Source organism: Penaeus japonicus, unplaced genomic scaffold, assembly GCF_977035675.1.
Source record: "Penaeus japonicus unplaced genomic scaffold, GWHDUDI00000001_assembly GWHDUDI00000039, whole genome shotgun sequence".
NCBI classification, from domain to species: Eukaryota; Metazoa; Arthropoda; class Malacostraca; order Decapoda; family Penaeidae; genus Penaeus; species Penaeus japonicus.
Genome location: NW_028234441.1, coordinates 20,629,998 through 20,650,178, shown reverse-complemented (window position 1 = coordinate 20,650,178; position 20,181 = coordinate 20,629,998). Strand labels below are relative to the sequence as shown.

Below are 20,181 nucleotides of genomic sequence, written 5' to 3'. Positions count from 1 at the left end.
ATTCATTATAGTGATAAACATCCATTCTTTTACCTCCTAACACTTGTCATTACAAAGTTCATGTTTCTCGAAATAGCGGAAAGATTTTCTAAGTCGTTCTGTGTCTTGCGTTTAAGAAGAAGTAAAAAAAATATATATATAGACGGAGGGCAAAGTAAGAGGATTGAGAAAGAAAAAAAGGGGGGGGGGGATAGGGAGGAATGGAAAAAAAAAAACAAAAAAAACATAGAGCTATTTGTCAAATGTGTTATTACCTCCTACCGATGGACATGCTCGTAAATATAGTTCTTTTTTTCTTTTTATTTTTAGTTTTTCTTCTTCTGTCTCTTGTGCTTCTTCTTACTCTCTTTCTCTCCTTCTTTTCTTCTCTTTCTTCCTCCTCCTCCTCACCCATCCCACTTCCTCTTTTTCTCCCGACTCTCAATGACCTCCCACTTACTTCTCCCCCATCCCTCCCTCCCTCCCTCCTCTCCCCTCCTCCCCATCCCCCCTTCCCCCCCACCTAAGACAAATATAGGATGCTTAGCCATAAATTCAAATAATTTACAACCAGCATCCTCGAACACATGTATGCTCTTGTTTGAAGGATAATTTTACTCGTAATGATTAGAGCAATTGCAAAAACCGTTCTTGGTGATAGGAGAATGAAAACGAGTGTGATGAACACCGGGTAATGATTTTCGTTATTCGTGGTGAGTTATGGTGAGTTTTTGGTGAGTTATGGTGAGTTTTTGGTGAGTTATGGTGGCGATCATATTCATTTGATAGTATTAACAATTGTTCTGGTATTCTTTATGCGTTAATCTATCTTTTTATTTATCTATCTAGCTATTTATCCGTCTATCTCTCTCTATAAATACTTGTATAAAAGGAGAGGGAGATGGATAGATGGAGAGAGAGAGAGAGAGAGAGAGAGAGAGAGAGAGAGAGAGAGAGAGAGAGAGAGAGAGAGAAATAACGAAATACATACAAATACATCATATCCTGTATATACAAACAAACACATATATCAAAAACATATATATATCTTAACCCCATGACATAATGACACCCCCCCCCCCCACACACACTCATTTCAAACGGATCCCCCGCTTCGTTATATCCGTTTGAGAGAGAGAGAGAAGAGAGAGAAAGAGAGAGAGAGAGATAGAGAAAGAGAGAGGGAGAGAGAGAAAGAGAGAGAGAGAGAGAGAGAGAGAGAGAGAGAAAGAAAGAGAGAGAAAGAGAGAGAGAGAGAAAGAGAGAAAGAGAGAAGAGAGAGAGAGAAGAGAGAAGAGAAGAGAGAGAGAAAGAAAGAAAGAAAAAAAGAGAGAGAGAGAGAGAGAGAGAGTTTGCGTATGTGTGTGTGATATGAATCAAAGAAAAACAAATCGATATAGATTTAATATTAATGTTCTCGTCTGCTTTAAACTACTTATCCGCCAATCTATATTAGTGAGTATATATATATATATATATATATATATATATATATATATATATATATATAGAGAGAGAGAGAGAGAGAGAGAGAGTAATGGATAAAAATAACTTTTATAATATGAATAATATTATAATGCCACATAGTATATATATATATATATATATATATATATATATATATATATATATATATATATATATAGTATATATAGGCAGTATATAGTACAGTATATATACAGCACATACATACATAATACACATGTTATTTATAGCCAAGGCTTTAACAGCGATCACAGTGTAAATATATAAATACATATATCGCTAAACACGGTGCCAAACTCGCCCATTCATAAATCGGTCCACATTGCAACCAAATCCAGGCAATTCATCCATACACGAGACTCTAGTATCATTTATATGAATGACTCCACAATAATGATAATAAAAAAAACAACAACAACAAAAAAACGTACGGCTTTTCGAATGAGTAGATTAAGTCATTTCTATAAGAGCAATTTTATAAATTAACCGTAACGGATTGTTCCCCCAACAATGTATATATATATAAATAAATATATATAGAGAGATATTCCTATCAGATTGAAAGCTTAAGTTAAAGACCATTATTTAAGATTGACCGATAGCTATTCATTGAGCGAATTGGTGTTAGCGTAAGCTCCCATGTGTAAGCTCTGCTCGCACGCGCGTGTGTGTGTGTGAGGGCGTGTGTGCGGGTGAGTACGTTGTAATTAAATGCGTGCGTAATACAATGAGTTTGATTATTCTAATGTAGGGTTTTCCAGTGACATTCTATTTTTTTTTCAAAATTAAATACAATTTCACTACTGTTACTACTACTACTACTACTACTATCACTACAAAAGTGTTGACACCACCACTACTGCTAATCAAAAACAGCTGATATTAATAATGATAATAATGTGATATTAATTATCATTAACATATACATAAGGATGAGAATAACAATTAAAAAAAATACCAATATAACATCATATAAAATGTTATATTAATAAAGATGTTTATAGTGATGATATTAAATCAATACTTATAATATTCACTTCACCTTCTGATAGTTATATATGATAATAATAATAACAAAAGTATGATAAATATTAATAGGAGTTGTAATATTACTAATAGTAATAACAAAGATAATAATAGCAGTAGTAGTAGTAATAGTAATAATAATGAAAATAATTATAATAATGATACCAATAATAATACCAATAATGATAATAGAAATAATGATACTAATAATAATAATAATAATAACGATAATAACAGTAATAATAATAATTATAACGATAATAAAACTATCAGCACGATACAAAATACATAAACAATATATACCCCCAAAACAACCGATTACAGAAGTACCAACAACAATTACATAATATTTGTACCATAATCAACACATACCAACTACTCCGTCAATAACACAAACAAAGTGTTGCCAAACGGGAGACAAACACCATAAACAGAGTTCGTTCTTTTGTTTTGTTTTTTTGTCTTTTTTAGAAAGGTGTTATATTTATTTGGTAATAACTCATTTCTTCTGCCACTGAAGACATGTGTATTACTGGAAGTGGTAATGAATTATGTTCATCTATGGAAGTGTGTGTTTATTTATGTCTAGAAACAAACGTATACACACAGGCGCGTACACACACACATACACACACACACACACACACACACACACACACACACACACACACACACACACACACACACACACTCACACACACATTTCTCCGATAGGCGTGACAAGTAACAAATTCAGGAGGCGTTGGGCGTTAGGCGTCGGTAGGCCTAAAACAGGAGTGAGCGAGAGAGAAAGAGTGAGTGATTGAGAGAGAGAGAGAGAGAGAGAGAGAGAGAGAGAGAGAGAGAGAGAGAGAGAGAGAGAGAGAGAGAGAGAGAGAGAGAGAGAGAGAGAGAGAGAGAGAGAGAGAGACAGAGGAAGAGAGAGAGAGAGACAGAGCGAGAGAGAGAGAGAGAGAGAGAGAGAGAGAGAGAGAGAGAGAGAGAGAGAGAGAGAGAGAGAGAGAGAGAGAGAGAGAGAGAGAGAGAGAGAGAGAGAGAGAGAGAGAGAGAGAGCGACAGACAGAGCGGGTGAGAAAGAGAGAGAGACAGAAACAGAGCGAGTGAGAGAGAGAGAGAGACAGAGCGAGCGAGAGAGAGAGAGAGAAAGAGAGAGCCGCGCAAGGCACGGGCGTCGAGGGCGGGGCCAGGGAGAGGGATGCGAGGTGGGCGCGTGCGTTCCAAGAGGTGTGGGCGGCGCGTAGCAGCGTAGACTCGGAGGGAGGCTGATGGGCGTGCGTGGAAGAGCGGAGAGGGGCGTGAGAGAGAGAGAATGGCGGCGGAGAGGATGAGGAAGATGAGAGAGAGAGAGATGGAGAGAAAGAGAAATATAAGAGAAAGAGAAAGAGAGAGAGATGGAGAGAAAGAGAAAGAGAAAGAAAGAGAGAGATAGAGAGACAGAGAAAGAGAAAGAGAAGAGTATTAGAGAGAGAGAAAAAGAAACTGATAGCCAAATAAAGAAACATATTTACATATATTTACAAGTACAAAACACAGACTTACGAATGAAAAAAAGTCAATAAAAACCAACACATAAATAAACAAATAAACAAATAAAGTAAATAACATCGCAAAGAACTCCCCCCCCCCACAAAAAAAAAAAAAAAAAAAAAAACGCACGCACGCACACCCACTAACGTAATACACGAAGATTCGCGAGCAACAGGACCAACATTGCAGGATGCGTGCGTTCGTGTGTGCGTGCGTTCGTGTGTACGTGCGTGTGTGTAGAGGCATTTGTTGAGGCATTCATAACGTTCATTCGTTCGTGAAGGCGTTCGTATAGGACTTCTTTCGTTCGATCGGATGTGCGTAATCGTGTGGGCGTTCTTGTGCGTAGCCATTCGTATGGGCGTTCTCATAGGTGATTTTCGTCCCGCCGTTCCTAAAGACATACGTCCAATATATCCATATATCCGCCCTTACAACGAATCCTCCACAAAACCATTCTTACAACAACAACAACAACAAAAACCTCTCACAAACACTCCATCTAAACACCCATCCACCCATCCCTCCTTCCGCCGTTCCCCCATGGGCGTGTGGGCGTGTGGGAGCGTGAGCGTGCGTGCGTAAGCGGCAGGCAGGGACGGCTAGACCGAGCGTGCGACCCCCCGGCGGCACACGGACACGCGACCGAGAGCGGAGGTCGGACGGACGGACCGAAAATCACTACGTATATTTCCTGTTTCTCTTTCGCCAGCGCCACACTTGCAAGTTCCCCTGCTATCGATTCGCCGTCTTTGCTCTCCCGCGGCGGAGGCAGGCAGGCGCTCCTGCTGCTCTGCTTCTTCTGCTTCTGCTGCTGTTTCTGTTTCTGCTGCTGTTTCTGCTGCTCCTTCTACTGCTGCTCTGCTCTGCTTCTGCTGATGTTCTGCTCCTTCTGCTGCTGTTTCTGTTCCTTCTGCTTCTGTTGTTTCTGCTCCTTCTAATGCTGTTCCGCTCTTTCTAATGCTGTTTCTGCTGCTTTTTTCTGCTGTTTCTACTGCTATTTTGCTCTTTCTACTGCTGCTTCTGCTCTGCTCTTTCTACTGCTGTTTCTGCCCCTTCAGCTCTGCTTCTGCCCCTTCTACTGATGTTCTGCTCCTTCTTCTGCTGTTTCTGATCATTCTACTGCTGTTCTGCTCTTTCTATTTATCATTTAATTTATTTCATCTTATTCATCTTCTTCTTCTTTTCTTCTCTCTCTGCTTTAACTTTTTTAATTTCTTCTTCCTTTTCTCTCTCTTCTTTTTCTTCCTTTTTGTCTTCCTTTTCCTTTCTTTCTTTCTCCATTTTTTTTTCCTCTTTTACTTCTTTTCTTCCCTTCCTTCTCGCCTTTCTTCATTTTCCCTTTCTCTCTTTATCATTTCTCGTTATTCCTCTCTTAAGAGAGATGAGATGAGAGATTATGAGGAGAGGAGAGAGAGAGACGAGAACAGAGAGAGAGACGAGAACAGAGAGAGAGAGAGAGAGACAAGAACAGAGAGACGAGAAGAGAGAGAGAGAGAGAGAGAGAGAGAGAGATAGAAGAAGAAAAAGAGAGAGAGAAAAAAAGAGAGAGAGACGAGAACAGAGAAAGAGAAAAGAGAGAGAGAAGAAAAAAAAAATAGAGAAGAACAAAAGAGAAAGAAAAAGAAGAATAGAAAAAAGAAGAAAAAGAAAGAGAGAGAAGAAAAAAGAAGAGAAGAAAAAGAAGAAGAGAGAAAGAAAAGAAGAAATAGAAAGAAATGAAAGAAAGAGAAAAAAAAAGAAGAAGAAAAGGAGAAGAAAGAAAAAAAAAGAAAAAAAGACAGAAATAAAAGGAAAGAAATAAAGAGAAATAGAAAGAAATGAAGAGAAAGAAATAAAGAGAAAGAGGAAGAGAGAAAGAAAAAGAGAAATAGAAAGAGAGAAAGAGGAAGAGAGAAAGAAAAAGAGAAATAGAAAGAGAGAAAGAGAAAGAAAAAAACAAGAATAGAAAGGAGAGACACTCAAAAAAAGAAGAAAAAAAAGAAAAACAAAAACAAAAAAAAGGAGTAGGGTAGAAAGATATGGAAAAAAGAAGGAAAGAAAGAAGAAAAAGCCGAAAAAGGGAAAAGGCAGAAACAAAAGAAAGGAATGAGGAGGGGGGGATGGAGAGAGAGAAATGGAAAAGGGAGAGGGAGGGGGAAGGAAGGGGAGGGGGGGGAGTAGGAAAATGGAAAAAAGAGAAGGAGAGTGGAGACAAGAAGAACAGGGAAAACGGAAAAAAGGAAGGAAAAAAAACTCGAACAAAGAGAACGGGGAAAGGGAGCAACTGGGAGAGAACATGGGAGGAGCGAAAGAGGAATGAAAAGGAACACAATGAAAGGGAGGAGGAGGAGGGGACACCGAGGACAAATCGGGGGGGGGGGGGGGGGGGGGGAGAAGAGGAGAGGAGGGAGGGAGAGGGAGAGAAAGAGAGAGAGAGAGGAGAGAGGGAGGAAGAGAGAGGAGAGGGGGAGAGGGAGAGAGAGGAGACGAGAGGGGTGAGGAGAGGGAGAGGGAGAGAGAGAGTGAGAGAGAGAGAGAGAGAGAGAAAGAGAAAGAGAGAGAGAGAGCGAAAGAGCAATAGCGAGAGCGAGAGAGTTAAATAAAATGAACACCGATTGATACGCGAAAGAGAAAATTCAATAATCAAATCTAACAACTAACAAACATCTAACTAAACAAACACAAACACTAAACTTCAAAACAACAACAACAATCTCTCAAAACACAAATATAAAACTATATATATATATATATATATATATATATATATATATATATATATATATATAAAGATAAAAAAAAATAAAATAAAACCTTAAGTCGGGATATCGTTAAAGGAAAATTACGATTTCGTTCCAAGCGCTAATTTCTCACAATACGCTACTATAGTGCTAAAAAATAGCGCATTACCGCTCGCGAAATGTAATCTTCGGAACCGCTAATATTTTGGCGGTGGTTGAGTCTATCAGTTTTATCAGCGGAAATTGGCGATATTTACAGACTATTAAAAGTGCATTAACCCAAACAGTATATTGACTGTAGACAGGAAAGCGTATTAAATATTAAACCATACCTGACAGTTGCTATGTTTGAAAAGTTGCTATGTTTGAGATTATCGTAACTTTTTTCTTTTTTCTTTTTCTTTTTTTTATGCTGTAACTATTCTATTTTTTTTCTTTTTTTTTTTTGTTAACGAGCACGTGTTTTATTTTGTGTTTTATTCTCTTGTCAGTTCGTGAATGTGGATTTTTGGTTATTCATATTTTCCATTCTCTTTTTTTTCTTTTTTTTTGGACCCGCTGGGTAATATATATTATTTTCCTTCGTATCAATTTTATGCGTTTCTTCTCTATCTCCTGTTGAGCGGGAAATCACAAGTTTCCTTCTCTCTCTCTCTCTCTCTCTCTCTCTCTCTCTCTCTCTCTCTCTCTCTCTCTCTCTCTCTCTCTCTCTCTCTCTCTCTCTCTTTCTCCCTCTCTCTCTCTCTCTCTGTCCCTCAATTTTCTAGCCTTCTTTAGTCACGAAGTGCAAACAGACTACCGGAAAAGAGAGAAAGAGAAAGAGAGAAAGAGAAAGAGAAAGAGAGAAAGAGAAAGAGAGAGAAAGAAAGAGAGAAAGAAAGAAAGAGAGAGAGAGAAAGAGAGAAAGAAAGAGAGAGAGAGAGAAAGAGAAGCAGTAATAGTCACATGCTTGTAATACAAACGTATTTCCCGACAGTTAGATACGGATAAACTCATTGCTTGACTCTAAAATATATATGTACCCGTGTTCACTTCCAGATGTCTTGCTTGCCCATGCATGCACGCAGAACGGCTTTGCGGGCGAGGAGGGAGGAGTTGGGAGGGAAGGAGGGAAGGAGGGAGTGGAGGGAAGGAAGGAGTGGAGGGAAAAATGAGAGAGAGAGAGAGAGAGAGAGAGAGAGAGAAGAGAAAACCTCAAACACATACACTAAAAGAACCTGGAAAAAAACATCCACACACACACACACACACACACAATCAACATCCACCCTACCCCTACCCCCACCCCCACCCCCTACAAACACCCCTTCCCCCCACCCCACCCCACCCCCCCAAAAAAAAAAAAAAAAAAAAAAAAAAAAAAAAAACGCGATTTTTGTCTTGCATTTCAAAGGCTCGCCACAAGAGGGCAATTCGACGCCTCGAAGGATACCTAAGGAGAGAAAGATCCTTACGACCAGCGTCTTCAGAGATCCTGTCACCTTTGGCGCTTCCTTTAGCGTTATCTAGACCTAGGTCGTCCTTTGTGGTCGTTCGCTGTGGTCGTCCGTTGTGGTTGGGGCAAAGGGGGGATTTCCTTTGGCAGTGTGTTTATCTATCTATTTTTAAACTATTTTTTAAACTATTATTTTTATTTGTATTATTTTTATTATTATTATTATTATTATTATCATCATCATCATCATCATTATCTATTATTATTATTATCATTATTATCATTATTATTATCGTTATTAACTACTATTATTATTATTATTATTACTATTATCATTATCTTCTATTATTTTCATTATTGGTATCATTATTTTTTATTATTGTTACCATTTTTTAAAATTCATTATTGTTATTGCTATTTTTTTGTCGTTGTCATTATCATCGCTATTATTATCATTATTATCGTTATTATCAATGATAATAGTATAATACCATCGTTGTTATTATTACTTAAAATGTCATAACTATCATCATTATTAGTATAACTATTTTTATCCTTGTTATTATTATTATCATCATTGTAACTATCATTATCGTTATTACTATTATTACTGTTACCAGTATCATTATTCTAGGATTATTGTCATCAAAATTATCATAAAAATTATTATTATATAATTTTCCCGATTTATGCTTTCGCTATATTGTTACAATAGCGAGGAAGAAATAATGATAATAAAATAATAACAACAATAATAATGAGGAGGAGGAGGATGTTAATAATAATAATGATAATAATAATGATAATAATACCAATGAATAATACTAATAATTATAATAAAGATAATAATAATGATAATAATAATAACAATGATAATAATACTAATAATGTTAATGATGATAAAGATCATAATAAAATCAAGCGATATCTCTAATATTTGCGTTTCCGCTTATCAGAAATATTAATCAAAATATAAAACATATTTACGCAAACCAATGGGAATTATTATCATCCTTTTCTTGTCTATCCTTTATCACCATTTATGCTCATTATTCATTTATTCATTATCCTGTCCATCTTTTCGGCATTTGCTCTCTCTCTCTATCTCTCTTTTTCTCTTTCTTATTTTCTTATGTCATATTCTCTCTCTCACTTTCTTAAGAGAGACACGGCGAGATAGAAACACTTTCTCTCTCTCTCTCTCTCTCTCTCTATCTATCTATCTCTCTCTCCCTTGATTTTATAAAATAGTTTCCACCTCTCTTATCTCCTTTATTTTCATTTTTTTGCTTTCATCAAACTTTTCAAATTTTTAAAATCCTATTTTCATATCTCCTCCCGACCTCTTCCGCCACTAATCATCAAATTCCTCTACAATCCTTATCTTCTTCTTCTTTTCTTTTCCTCCTTCATCATATATTCTTCCTTATTCTCTCATTCGGCGCAAAATAATGATAATCAATAAACAGTAAACACGACATTGGCAAAAAAAGGTCCGAAACGCAGATCGTCTCGCGCCATCGGACGGAGTTTCGGATGAATGTAGTTTGCCGCTAAATGTATCATGTATTTCGTAAAGGATTTATAATTACGGATTCGATATTATCAAGATATATTTTTTATTATTGTTATTATTTCTACTGTATAATTATAACAATGTTAATAATAGCAATAATAATGATAACAACAATAAAAGCCTTGATAGCATAGCACTGGTTATCAGATATAATAATAATAATAGAAATAATAATAACAATAATAATAGTAATAACAATAACAAATAAAATAATAAAAGAAATAATAATAATGATAACAATATTAATAACTATAACAATAATAATTATCATTATCATCATATCTGTAATAATAGCAACAATGCTAATGGTAATAATAAAAGTATCAAAAATGATAATAACACTAAAAATATGAATAACGACGATGACGATTATGATAAATATCATTAACATTTCACCTAATATAATTGTTTAACCTTGCATCGCACAATTTCCTATTTGTGTAAATAATGTCATTCTTATAATCATCATATCAACTTCCTTAACATAGCAGTTAGATCCATCGCTATGTGTAGTGTTAGATCTATTATTATCATTATTATCATTATTATTATTATTTCTAATATATCTTTATAACTGTTTGAATTTTATTTTTATTCTAACCGTCATTATTATTATTTTTCTTGTTGTTATCATTGCTATTTTTGCCTGTTATCATTATTACTTTTATCAATTATTATCATTGCTGTTATCATTCTCATCATCGCGATTTTTGTCATTGTGATTATTACTTACGTTAGCGCTATCTTTATCGCCATGATAATTGTAAATGTTTTTCTATTATTATCATGATCATATTAATTATCAGCAAAATCATCATCATTATAATCATCATTATAATAATCTTCATCAATAATATCATCAATATTAGTAACATTATCGGAGTATAATATCATCAATGTTATAAAATATTATTGTCATTATTATCATTATTATCATCGCTATTCATACTATTTTATATTAGCGATCCCCCCAAAAAAATGGAAGAAGAAGAAGAAGAAGAGAGAAAGGAAGAAGAAGAAAGGGAGGAAAGAGTAATATAAAGAAAAAGAAAAAGAAGAAAAAAAACAGAACGTAATTAAACCCATCATTAAAATTCTCCTTTCCCGTACGTATCCATATAATTTTCCTCTCTCTCCTCAACTTACAATTACAGTGACATATATATTTTTTCAATCGAACGATAACTTGAGCGGAAAGCCAGCCTACTCATTTTCCTGGATAAATTATGAGTAAGCGGCATTTCACGGTTGAAGTAATTCATTGATTCCCTCATGTAAATGGCTAATTTTACGTATGAAATATTGACCCCTTTTCTGTACGCACAAATCCTCTCCCTCTTCTTAATTAAATCTCTCTCTTTTTCTCTCTTTCTCTTTTCGTTTTCGTTTTCTCTTTTCTTTTATTCTCTCTCTCTTTTTCTTTCTTTCTTTGCTTGGGTGTGAGTGGGATATGATGATCTATACATTTTTTCCCCCCGGTTTTTGGTCTAATTATTGTTGTTATGGCGAATCGCGCTGAATGTTTTGACCCCGCGTTCGCTACCGAGGTAATCAATCCAAACAAAGCTCTCTCTCTCTCTCTTTCTTTCTTATTCCACCCTAAATTAAATCCCCCCCAAAAAAAACAGAAACAACACAGATCCATCCCTCGCCTCACACACAAAAACCTCTAAAAAAACAATCAAAACAAAACTAAATACGCAGATATAAACAACAACTCCGACAGCCCCCCGGACGATGACGGAAAAGTGATCCCGTAGAACGGCCGTATCGCTGCTAGCTTTTGTGCCGTGTCTCTCTCGGTCTCTCTCTCTCTCTCTCGGTCTCTCCGTTCCGTGACTGTCCGTAAGCTTTATGATTCTCATTATGGAAGCATTTATGTATGTTGTCGGGTGTGCGTGTGAGATGCTACATTAATGAAGGGATAAGTGAGCGTGTGGATAGATAGAGATGGATGTAGATGTAGATTTTTGGGGGTTGTTTTTCTTTTTTTCTTATTTTTTTCCTTTTTTGAAGGAGGGGAAGGGAGGGTGGGGAGAGAGGGAGGGAAGGAGAGAGCGTTTGTATCGTATCGGAGTGTTGTTGTTGTTGTTGCTGCTGTTGTGAAAGTGTGTGTATATGTGTAAGTGTGCGTGTGCTTATGTAATTGTGCGTGTGCGTGTAAGTATTTGTCTATCTGCTGTTTTCCCGTATGCATGTTAAAAGAGCACAAAAATATTACCCAACACAGATAAAGAAAGGTGAGAGCACAGTCGGCCGCCGCAGATAACACGTCTATAATTTCTTTCCAACTTTACAAATACATTTAACTCACGTGTGTGTCTCTGCCACAAAGGAAAATGCCGCCAGAGCCACGCCAGGAAACTATGGCGAAATGGACACTACATAACATGCGAATTTGACCACTAACGGAGTCTCTCTCTCTCTTCTCTCGCTTCTCTCTTCTCTCTCTTCTCTCTTTCTCTTTCTCTTTCTCTTTCTCTTTCTCTTTCTCTTTTTCTCTTTCTCTTTCTCTTTCTCTTTCTCTTTCTCTTTCTCTCTCTCTCTCTCTCTCTCTCTCTCTCTCTCTCTCTATTTTTTTTTATTCCTCCTCCTCACCCTCCACCTATCCTCTCCCTCCCTCCCTCCCTTCCCCTCCCTCTCTCCTTCCCTCCCTCCCTCCCTCCCTCCCCTCTTTCTCTCCCCTCCTTCCCTCCCTCTCCCTCCCTCCCCTCCATCCATCTCTTCACGGAACGAAAACCTCCTAGTTAACCCAAGCTACGAAAACTTTATCCCGAACCTGCAAACTCTAAGTGTGAAATTCAAAGTCACAGGATATACCAGCAGTGTTCCTAGCCTGGGGGGGAAGGGGAGGGAGGGAAGGAGGGAGGGGGAATAGGAGGGGGAGGGAGGGGGAATAGGAGGGGAGAGGGTGTGGGATTGGGGAGAGTGGAGGGATGATGAGAAGGGGGAGGGGAGAGGGGAGAAAAAGAGGGGTGAGGGTGAAGGGAGGAGAGGGAAAGATAGAGGGAGGGGGAAAGGGGTGAGGCAGATACGAAGGAGAGGGGAGAGGGGATAGCGGGAAATACATGAGCCAGATAGAGGAGAGGGAAGAGGGAAGAGGGGGGGAGGGCAAGTAAGCTGGAATAAATAATTCATTTCAAACATTTTCTTTTCTTTAATTATCTCATCTACTTATTCCTTTTCATTTACTTATTTTCTCATCTTCCTCGCCCTTTATTCATTTTTTTCATTCTCTTTTATCTCCCTTCTTTATTCTATTCTATGTCTTCGTCATATTTATCTTCTCCGCTAAGCAACGGCGCTTAAAAATCAACCCGGTCTTTTTATTGCATATTGCAAATATCATGTTGATTTTTGCGATTTCTTCTTATCCGTTTGATTGAGTCCATGTCACCTCCTCGCGCACTATCTATCTATCTACCTGTCTATCTATCCATCTATCTCTATCTACGTGTTTGTATGTATACTTATTGTAATCTGCGCACTTTTTTAATATAATAAATATCGTTATTTTTTAGGGAGAGAATTCACAGCAAAATACATCCATGACAAACACACACACACACACACACATACACACACAAATCCCTCCCCCACCACCCCACAACCCCCTCAAAAAAAAAAATAATAATAATAAAAATAAATAAATAAGTATAAACATCACAAAAAAATAATAAAAATAAAAAAATAAAATCACAACACATACTCTTAGCATAACCCCAGAACCACTTGTTTGTACATAAGTTGCCGAAAATTACATAACTCGGCTGCACTTCCGGTGCCGAGCTTTTGGTGGTTAATCGCGCAAAATAAAAATATTTCTCGTGACGATCAGAGAGGTTTTGATAATTTTGTTCCGTCTTGTGTGTTTTGTTGGTGTTTTTATTTTCGTTTTTTTATTTGTTGTTGTTTTTGTTTTTGTTCTGGGTCTTGTTCTTTTTTTTCCCCGTTCTATGTCTTTTCTTGTTATTAATATTATCATTTTTCTTCTTTTTCTTCTTCATCATCTTCTTCTTCTCATCCCTCTTCTCCTTCTCCTTCTATTTTTTAAATGTCTTCTAATTCTTTCTATGTCCATTTTCTTCCGTCTCCTTTCCATCTCTTTTCGTTATTCCCCTTCTTTATTCAAATTCCCCGTCTCCGTAATTATTTTCTCTTCGCTTTTCCTTGTTTTCCAGTTCGAGGTTCTTTTTTTCTCACTTTTTCCTCTTCGTCTTCTCTTCTTTTCCTTCTTCTTCTTCCTTTATTTTTATGAGGTTCTAAAAATATTAATAAATGAAGACGATATATTTTCTTTTTTTTTCCGTCTCCTTTTCTTTTCTCCTCCTCCTCTTCTTCTTCTTTTCTTCTCCTTCTTATCCTCCTTCCCCTTCCTCCTCCTCCTGTTCCTCCCTCCTTCCTCCTCCTCCTCCATATCCTCCTCCTCCTCCTCCTCCTCCTCCTTCCTTCCTCCTCATCTTCTTCACCTCGCCATTCAAGAGTCCCCTCCCTAATTATAGTTGCAAGAGTCATTTGTTTTATTCAAATATTGCAATAACGGATTCCCGACTGCTTTTCGCGGCCGTCGGGGTAGAGTGTTGCACGCACGAGACCTGGGTTCGGAGTGCGTGCGCGCGCGTGCGGAACAGAACACTACCTTCGACTGCAGGCATTTGCATAAACATCTGTTACATCTGCGGAACTTATGTATATATGATTTCGTCAAGTTTTGATTTTTTTTTCTCTTATTTTTTCATAAGAGGAGGGGGAGAGGGAGGGGGGGAGGGTAGGGTGGGGAAGGGAAGAGGGGAAGTGGGGAAGGGGAAGGGGATGGGGATGGGTGGGATCGGAGGGAAGGGGTGGTTGGGAGGTAAGAGGGGAGAGATGAGGAAGAGAGGGTGGGGAAGGGGAAGGGGAAAATAGAAGGGAGAGGGGGGGATGGGGGATGTTGAGGAGGGGGTGGGGGGGTTAAAGGGGGTAGATTGAAGGAGGGGAAGGGAATAGAAGAATCTAGAGAAAGAATAGAGAAAAGAGAAAAGGAGAAGGTGAAGGAGAAGGAAAAGAATAAGGGAAAAGAGAATAGGAGCAGAAACGAAAAAGAAAAGAGAGGAAGGAAAAGAATACAGAGAATAGGAAAGGAATAGGATAGTATAGGATAGAGGGAAGAAGGGGGGGGGGAGAGGAGACTCACCCCCTGTCCGACAGCGATCGGCGGCGGAGGTTCGATCGCGATTCGATCGTAATCTCGGCATGGCAATCGCTCTATCGGCTGGCGTAATGAATTCACCTGTTGTTGTTGTTATTATTTATTTATTTTTATTATCGCTTGGGTATTCATTATTCCTCTCTTCGGAAACATTTAGCTGAGATTTCTTTCTGATTGGCAGTATTGTTGTTATTTTTTATTTTGTCTTTGGTTGCGATTTATTTATGTCTTTGTCTCTCTCTTTCTCTCTTTCTCTCTTTCTATTTCTCTTTCTCTCTCTTTCTCTCTTTCTCTCTCTTTCTTTCTCTATCTTTTTCTCTTTTTGCCAAAACGATATACAGTAACAATACTTCCCTCAAAAAAGCAATTTAGAGACAATAAAAAATACAAATCATAATTATAATAATTGCATTGAAATAATGATAATAATAAATAGTAATATGACTAATAATAACGATAATAATAATAATAACAACAATAATAATAATAATAATGATAATGTAAATAATAATAAATCATATATAATAACAACAATAACAAAAAAACAAATAACAACATCTAATCAATAAAACGAATACATAATAGATAATATAAAGATAAAAAAAAAAATATATATATATACATAAAATTTTCTCCGCCATAAATTTCTATCCCGCGCCCTGGTCTCTCTCTCGCTTTCCCAACACCACCTTAACCTATGTAATTAAAAATACAAAATACCAACCACCATCGCTACCACATCATTTTTCTCCCTTTCTCCCTCTCCTTCTCTTTCCCTTGTTCTTCTCTTTGTCCTTATTTTCCCCTTTTTATTTGTTGTTGTTTTTTTTATTTTATTTTCTGATTCTCCCTCCTCTTCACGCGCTTTGTTTATCAAGTTTGTTGTGTATTTGATTATTATTATTATTATTTCTTTATTTCTATCGTTTCCTCCACCCCCCCCCTCCCCCACCTCCCATCCCCTCTGTCCCTTCCCCTCCCATACCACACACACACACACACACATCTCTCCCCTCCCCTCCTCCCCTTTCTCCCCTCCTCCCTTCCCCTCCTCTATCCCTTCCTATCACCTCTCCTTCTCTCCTACCCCCAACCCCCCACCACCCCCCACACACCCCCACCCCTCCCCCCTTCCCCCCCACCCCCTCCCCCTCCCCCTACCCACACCAACGAAGTGCAACAGAGCATTTTCCTAACACCTCGTGCAAGGGGGGTCGCTATAGCCGACTCTTATAAGCCACACACAGGTCCACGCTATGCTTAATGATAACGTGTGTTTTGCATGCCGTTGCAAGCATGTCCGATACGCTAGGAGAGTGTGTGTGTGTTTGGGGGGGGGGCGGTTGAGTGTGGGGGGGTGGGGGTTGAGTGTGTGTGGGGGGAGGGGGATGGGGGGTTGTGTGTGTGTGTGTTTGTTTGAGTGTGATTTATTTTTCATTAATATTATTATTATGTTATCATTTTTATCAATATTATTATTATCATCATTATTATGGTTACTATTATTTAATCTTAAGCATTATTATTGGCGTTGTTATAATCATTAATAATTATTAATATCATCATCTTTATCATTATTTTTACTATCACCAGTACTGTTACCATTGTTAATAAATAATAACAATAACAATATTATTATTATAATAATAATAATTATTATTATTATTATGACTATAATTTTCATCATCATTATTATTGTTATTACCTCTATTAACATTACTATTATAATTAATATCATTGGCATTATTATTACTACCATCATTACTATTATCAGTATAATTATAATCAGCGATATTATCATCATCAATATTGTTACTGATACTATGATAATTATTGTCATCGTTATCGTTGTTATTATTATCATCACCTTTATAGTTATTATCATTATCATCATCATAACCACTATCATTATTATCGTTATTGATATTTTTATAGTTTTTTTTATAACTATATATTACTTATATCATCATAATTATCATTATCATTATTATCAAATATTGTCATTATCATTATCGTTATTATTATTATCATTATTATTATTATTATTATTATTATTATTATTATTATCATTATGATCATTATCATTATTATCATTATTATTATTACTATTATTATTATTATCATCATCATCATAATTACTATTATCATCATCATAATAATTACTATTATCATTGTTATAATAATCAATACCATTATCATTGTTATCGTTAACCTTATTACCAATGTCATTATCATTATTATCATTATCATTATAATTGCCGTTGTTACTATATATTCATATCAATTTCAAGAGCATTACCATCATTATTATTATCATGTTCTCATTAACATTATTTATATTTCTACTATAATTACTATTACTGTCATTATCATTATTATTATCATCATTATTATAATTATCATTATGGTTCTTATTACTATCATTATTACAATTATCATTATCGCTACTATTATTTTCATTATTATCATTATTATTATTATTATTATTGCTAGAAAAATAACAATGATAATAAATATTAATGTCATTAATATTATCATTATTATTATCATCATCATTATCATCATTATCATTACTATTTTATTATCATCGTCATTATTATCATTATCATTGTTATCATCACCTTTACATTAAAATTCCCCCGCTTACGCAACCAAATTCACGACTAGGATAAAGCGCTCCCCCCCTCCCCCCCTTACCCCCATTCCTCCCCCCTCTTTTCCCCTTACCTCCCCTCTCCTTACCCCCCTCTCCCCCTCCTGTCCCTTCATCCTCATCCTTCCCCCTCCCACCCTCCCCCTCTCCCCCCCCTTCTCTCCCCTTATAATTTTCGAAAGCGCATGACCATTTACCACGAAGGAAATTTAAATATGTATTTTTCTTTATTCTTCCTTATCATTTATTTATATATTATTATTATTATTTATTATTTATTTATTATTTCTTATGCTATGGGACGTCAGAGGAAATTTATAATGCGGAATTAAGTGTTATGTTGAAATGCAATAGAGACTTTGCGCTTCGCCGATAGTACCGTTGCAATAAATGAATAAGTAAATTAGCGGTCATTTAAAAGCGAAATAAATTATAGAAAATATTACCTTATTTATATATATGTATATGTATATATATATATATATATATATATATATATATATATATATATATATATATATACATATACACATATATATAAGTTACGATTAACCGAATCGTTTCCTGACGTTGCAATCATCATCATCATTATCATCAATGTCCGTTTATTCATCACTGACTATTTTTTTTCAAGGCATTAATACTTAGTTTCCTTTGATGACCAGAGCTTGAAGGCGATCAAATTAATCAGTCGGCGCCAATAAAACGCTTAGATTCCTCAAAGTCAAATTTCTAATAGCCGATCACTTTCCATTAAAAAGATATATAAATGTCGATATATATATATGTGTTTTTCAGAAATATTCTACCGAATGTTTTTTTTTTATTTCCCGAAATGCTAAATCACCGGCCTATATTTATTCAATTTTTTTTTCACCAATAGTATTATAATAAATAATTGTATCTTCTCTTTTGTTTCTAAATGTGATAAATTTACCTCCCTATCTATATTTATTTTGTCGTTAGTGATACTGTATACGTATGAATATATTAAATATTATATATACATTTATTTATTTTTTTTTTTGGCACACATGAGCTGAAATATATCTACACAGAACTACACGTGCCAAAGACACCTGCTCTAGTCTGGCATATCAAGAAACATCTGTCTATGTTTGACTCTTCTTTCGACCTCTAGTTAAATACATGTGTGGTTACCTTACAGCGGTCAGACAAACAGACAAAACAACAACACGCAAAGACACGCAAAGACACGCAAACACAGACAGAGACACACGCACGCAAACACCAACAAATCTGTAAGTCTGTAAACGTCAGTCAATACATATCCCGTAAGACCTTAATTCTTTTTTCTTAATATATGTTTTCATTTCTGCTTCGATGTGTCAAGATTCTTATATTCTCAGTGTTCAATGTTGCTTTATTTTATTATTATTATTTATTATTTTCTCTTTGCAGAATATCGTGCAATTGTTAATTTCCGTGACTCGAGGGAGCACGTGCGTTATTTTAACGATCGGCGAACACGGGTCCCGGGGTCGCTGCGATAGCCTAAGAGGGTGGTGTTGTTGTTGTTGTTGTTATTATTGTTGACATCTTGCTGTTGTTTTATATTTGTTAGCGGGGAGGATATCTAGGTGTGGGGGGAGGGGAGGGAATTATTTACGTGTTTGATAAAGCGCCGAGGTTCTGTATCGCAGACGGGAATGAAAGAGTGTGTATAATTTTTCCAAAAAATTATTCCAACTTCTGGATATACATACGGGATTGCAAGCAATAATAACACGTCGTTCCGAGTCCGATCTATCTATCTATCGGCGGAACCTCACACCAGAGATGACACAAACGATTGCCAGATCAACCCCCCCCCCCTCCTCTCTCTCTCCCTCTCTCTCAATCTATCGCTAACCCTCACCTCATCTTCCTTCTCTCTCTCTCTCTCCTTCTCTCCTTCTCACCCTATTCAACAAAAGGCAACACCGCGGCGACACTCACCTGAAGAAGTCATTCTTACAGAAGAGCTTTCCCTCGCGGCTGAAGCACTTGTCGGTCAGCGCGCCGCCGCAATCGGAACAGCGCACACACTCGGCGTGCCACGTTCTCTCCAGCACCGTCACTAGGAACTTGCCTGTGATGGGCTTCTGACAGCCGGCGCAACACACTATCATCTTCCTTGTCTTTCGGTACGGCCGGGCCGCTCACAACGCAAAGCACAGTTCTCAGCGACGCGCGGTTCCGCACCGTGTCGCCCACAGAGAGATATCGAGGTAGTGTCACAGGCGCGGCGCAGCGCAGTACACAGTTCCTTCCTGGCAGACAGCGAGAGGTACACTGGGGAAGGGGCTACGCTCGGCCGAGGCCACGACTCGGGGGCGGAGCCAGCGGACAGGCCCCGCCCCCTGTACCATAGATCAGGCAGCTCGCGCGCTGATTGGCCGGCGGGGCTCGAGCGGGATCAGCCCGCGCTTATCTCGCCCATCTCAGATGTCAGCCACCGATGCTCACTGTATGTTACCTCGCACCCCACTATAACAACCAGTAATTAGCCCGGCCAGGGAAGTATTTGGCCAGTGTCCTTCGCCAACCCTTCCTGAGGAGCCCCGGCCCCTACTCGCGGCGGCTGGG

General features: G+C 37.3%; 1 protein-coding gene across 1 annotated transcript in view; it reads right to left on the bottom strand.

The window, feature by feature from the left end:
- Lim1 (LIM homeobox 1) overlaps positions 1 to 19,898 on the bottom strand; it is a 68,263-nt gene extending 48,365 nt beyond the window's left edge. The window contains exon 1 of the mRNA XM_086533570.1: positions 19,552 to 19,898. Within this exon, the coding sequence (XP_086389696.1) occupies positions 19,552 to 19,724 (173 nt within the window). The 5' untranslated portion in view covers positions 19,725 to 19,898. The remainder of the gene's footprint in view (positions 1 to 19,551) is intronic.
- Positions 19,899 to 20,181: the final 283 nt, after the last annotated feature.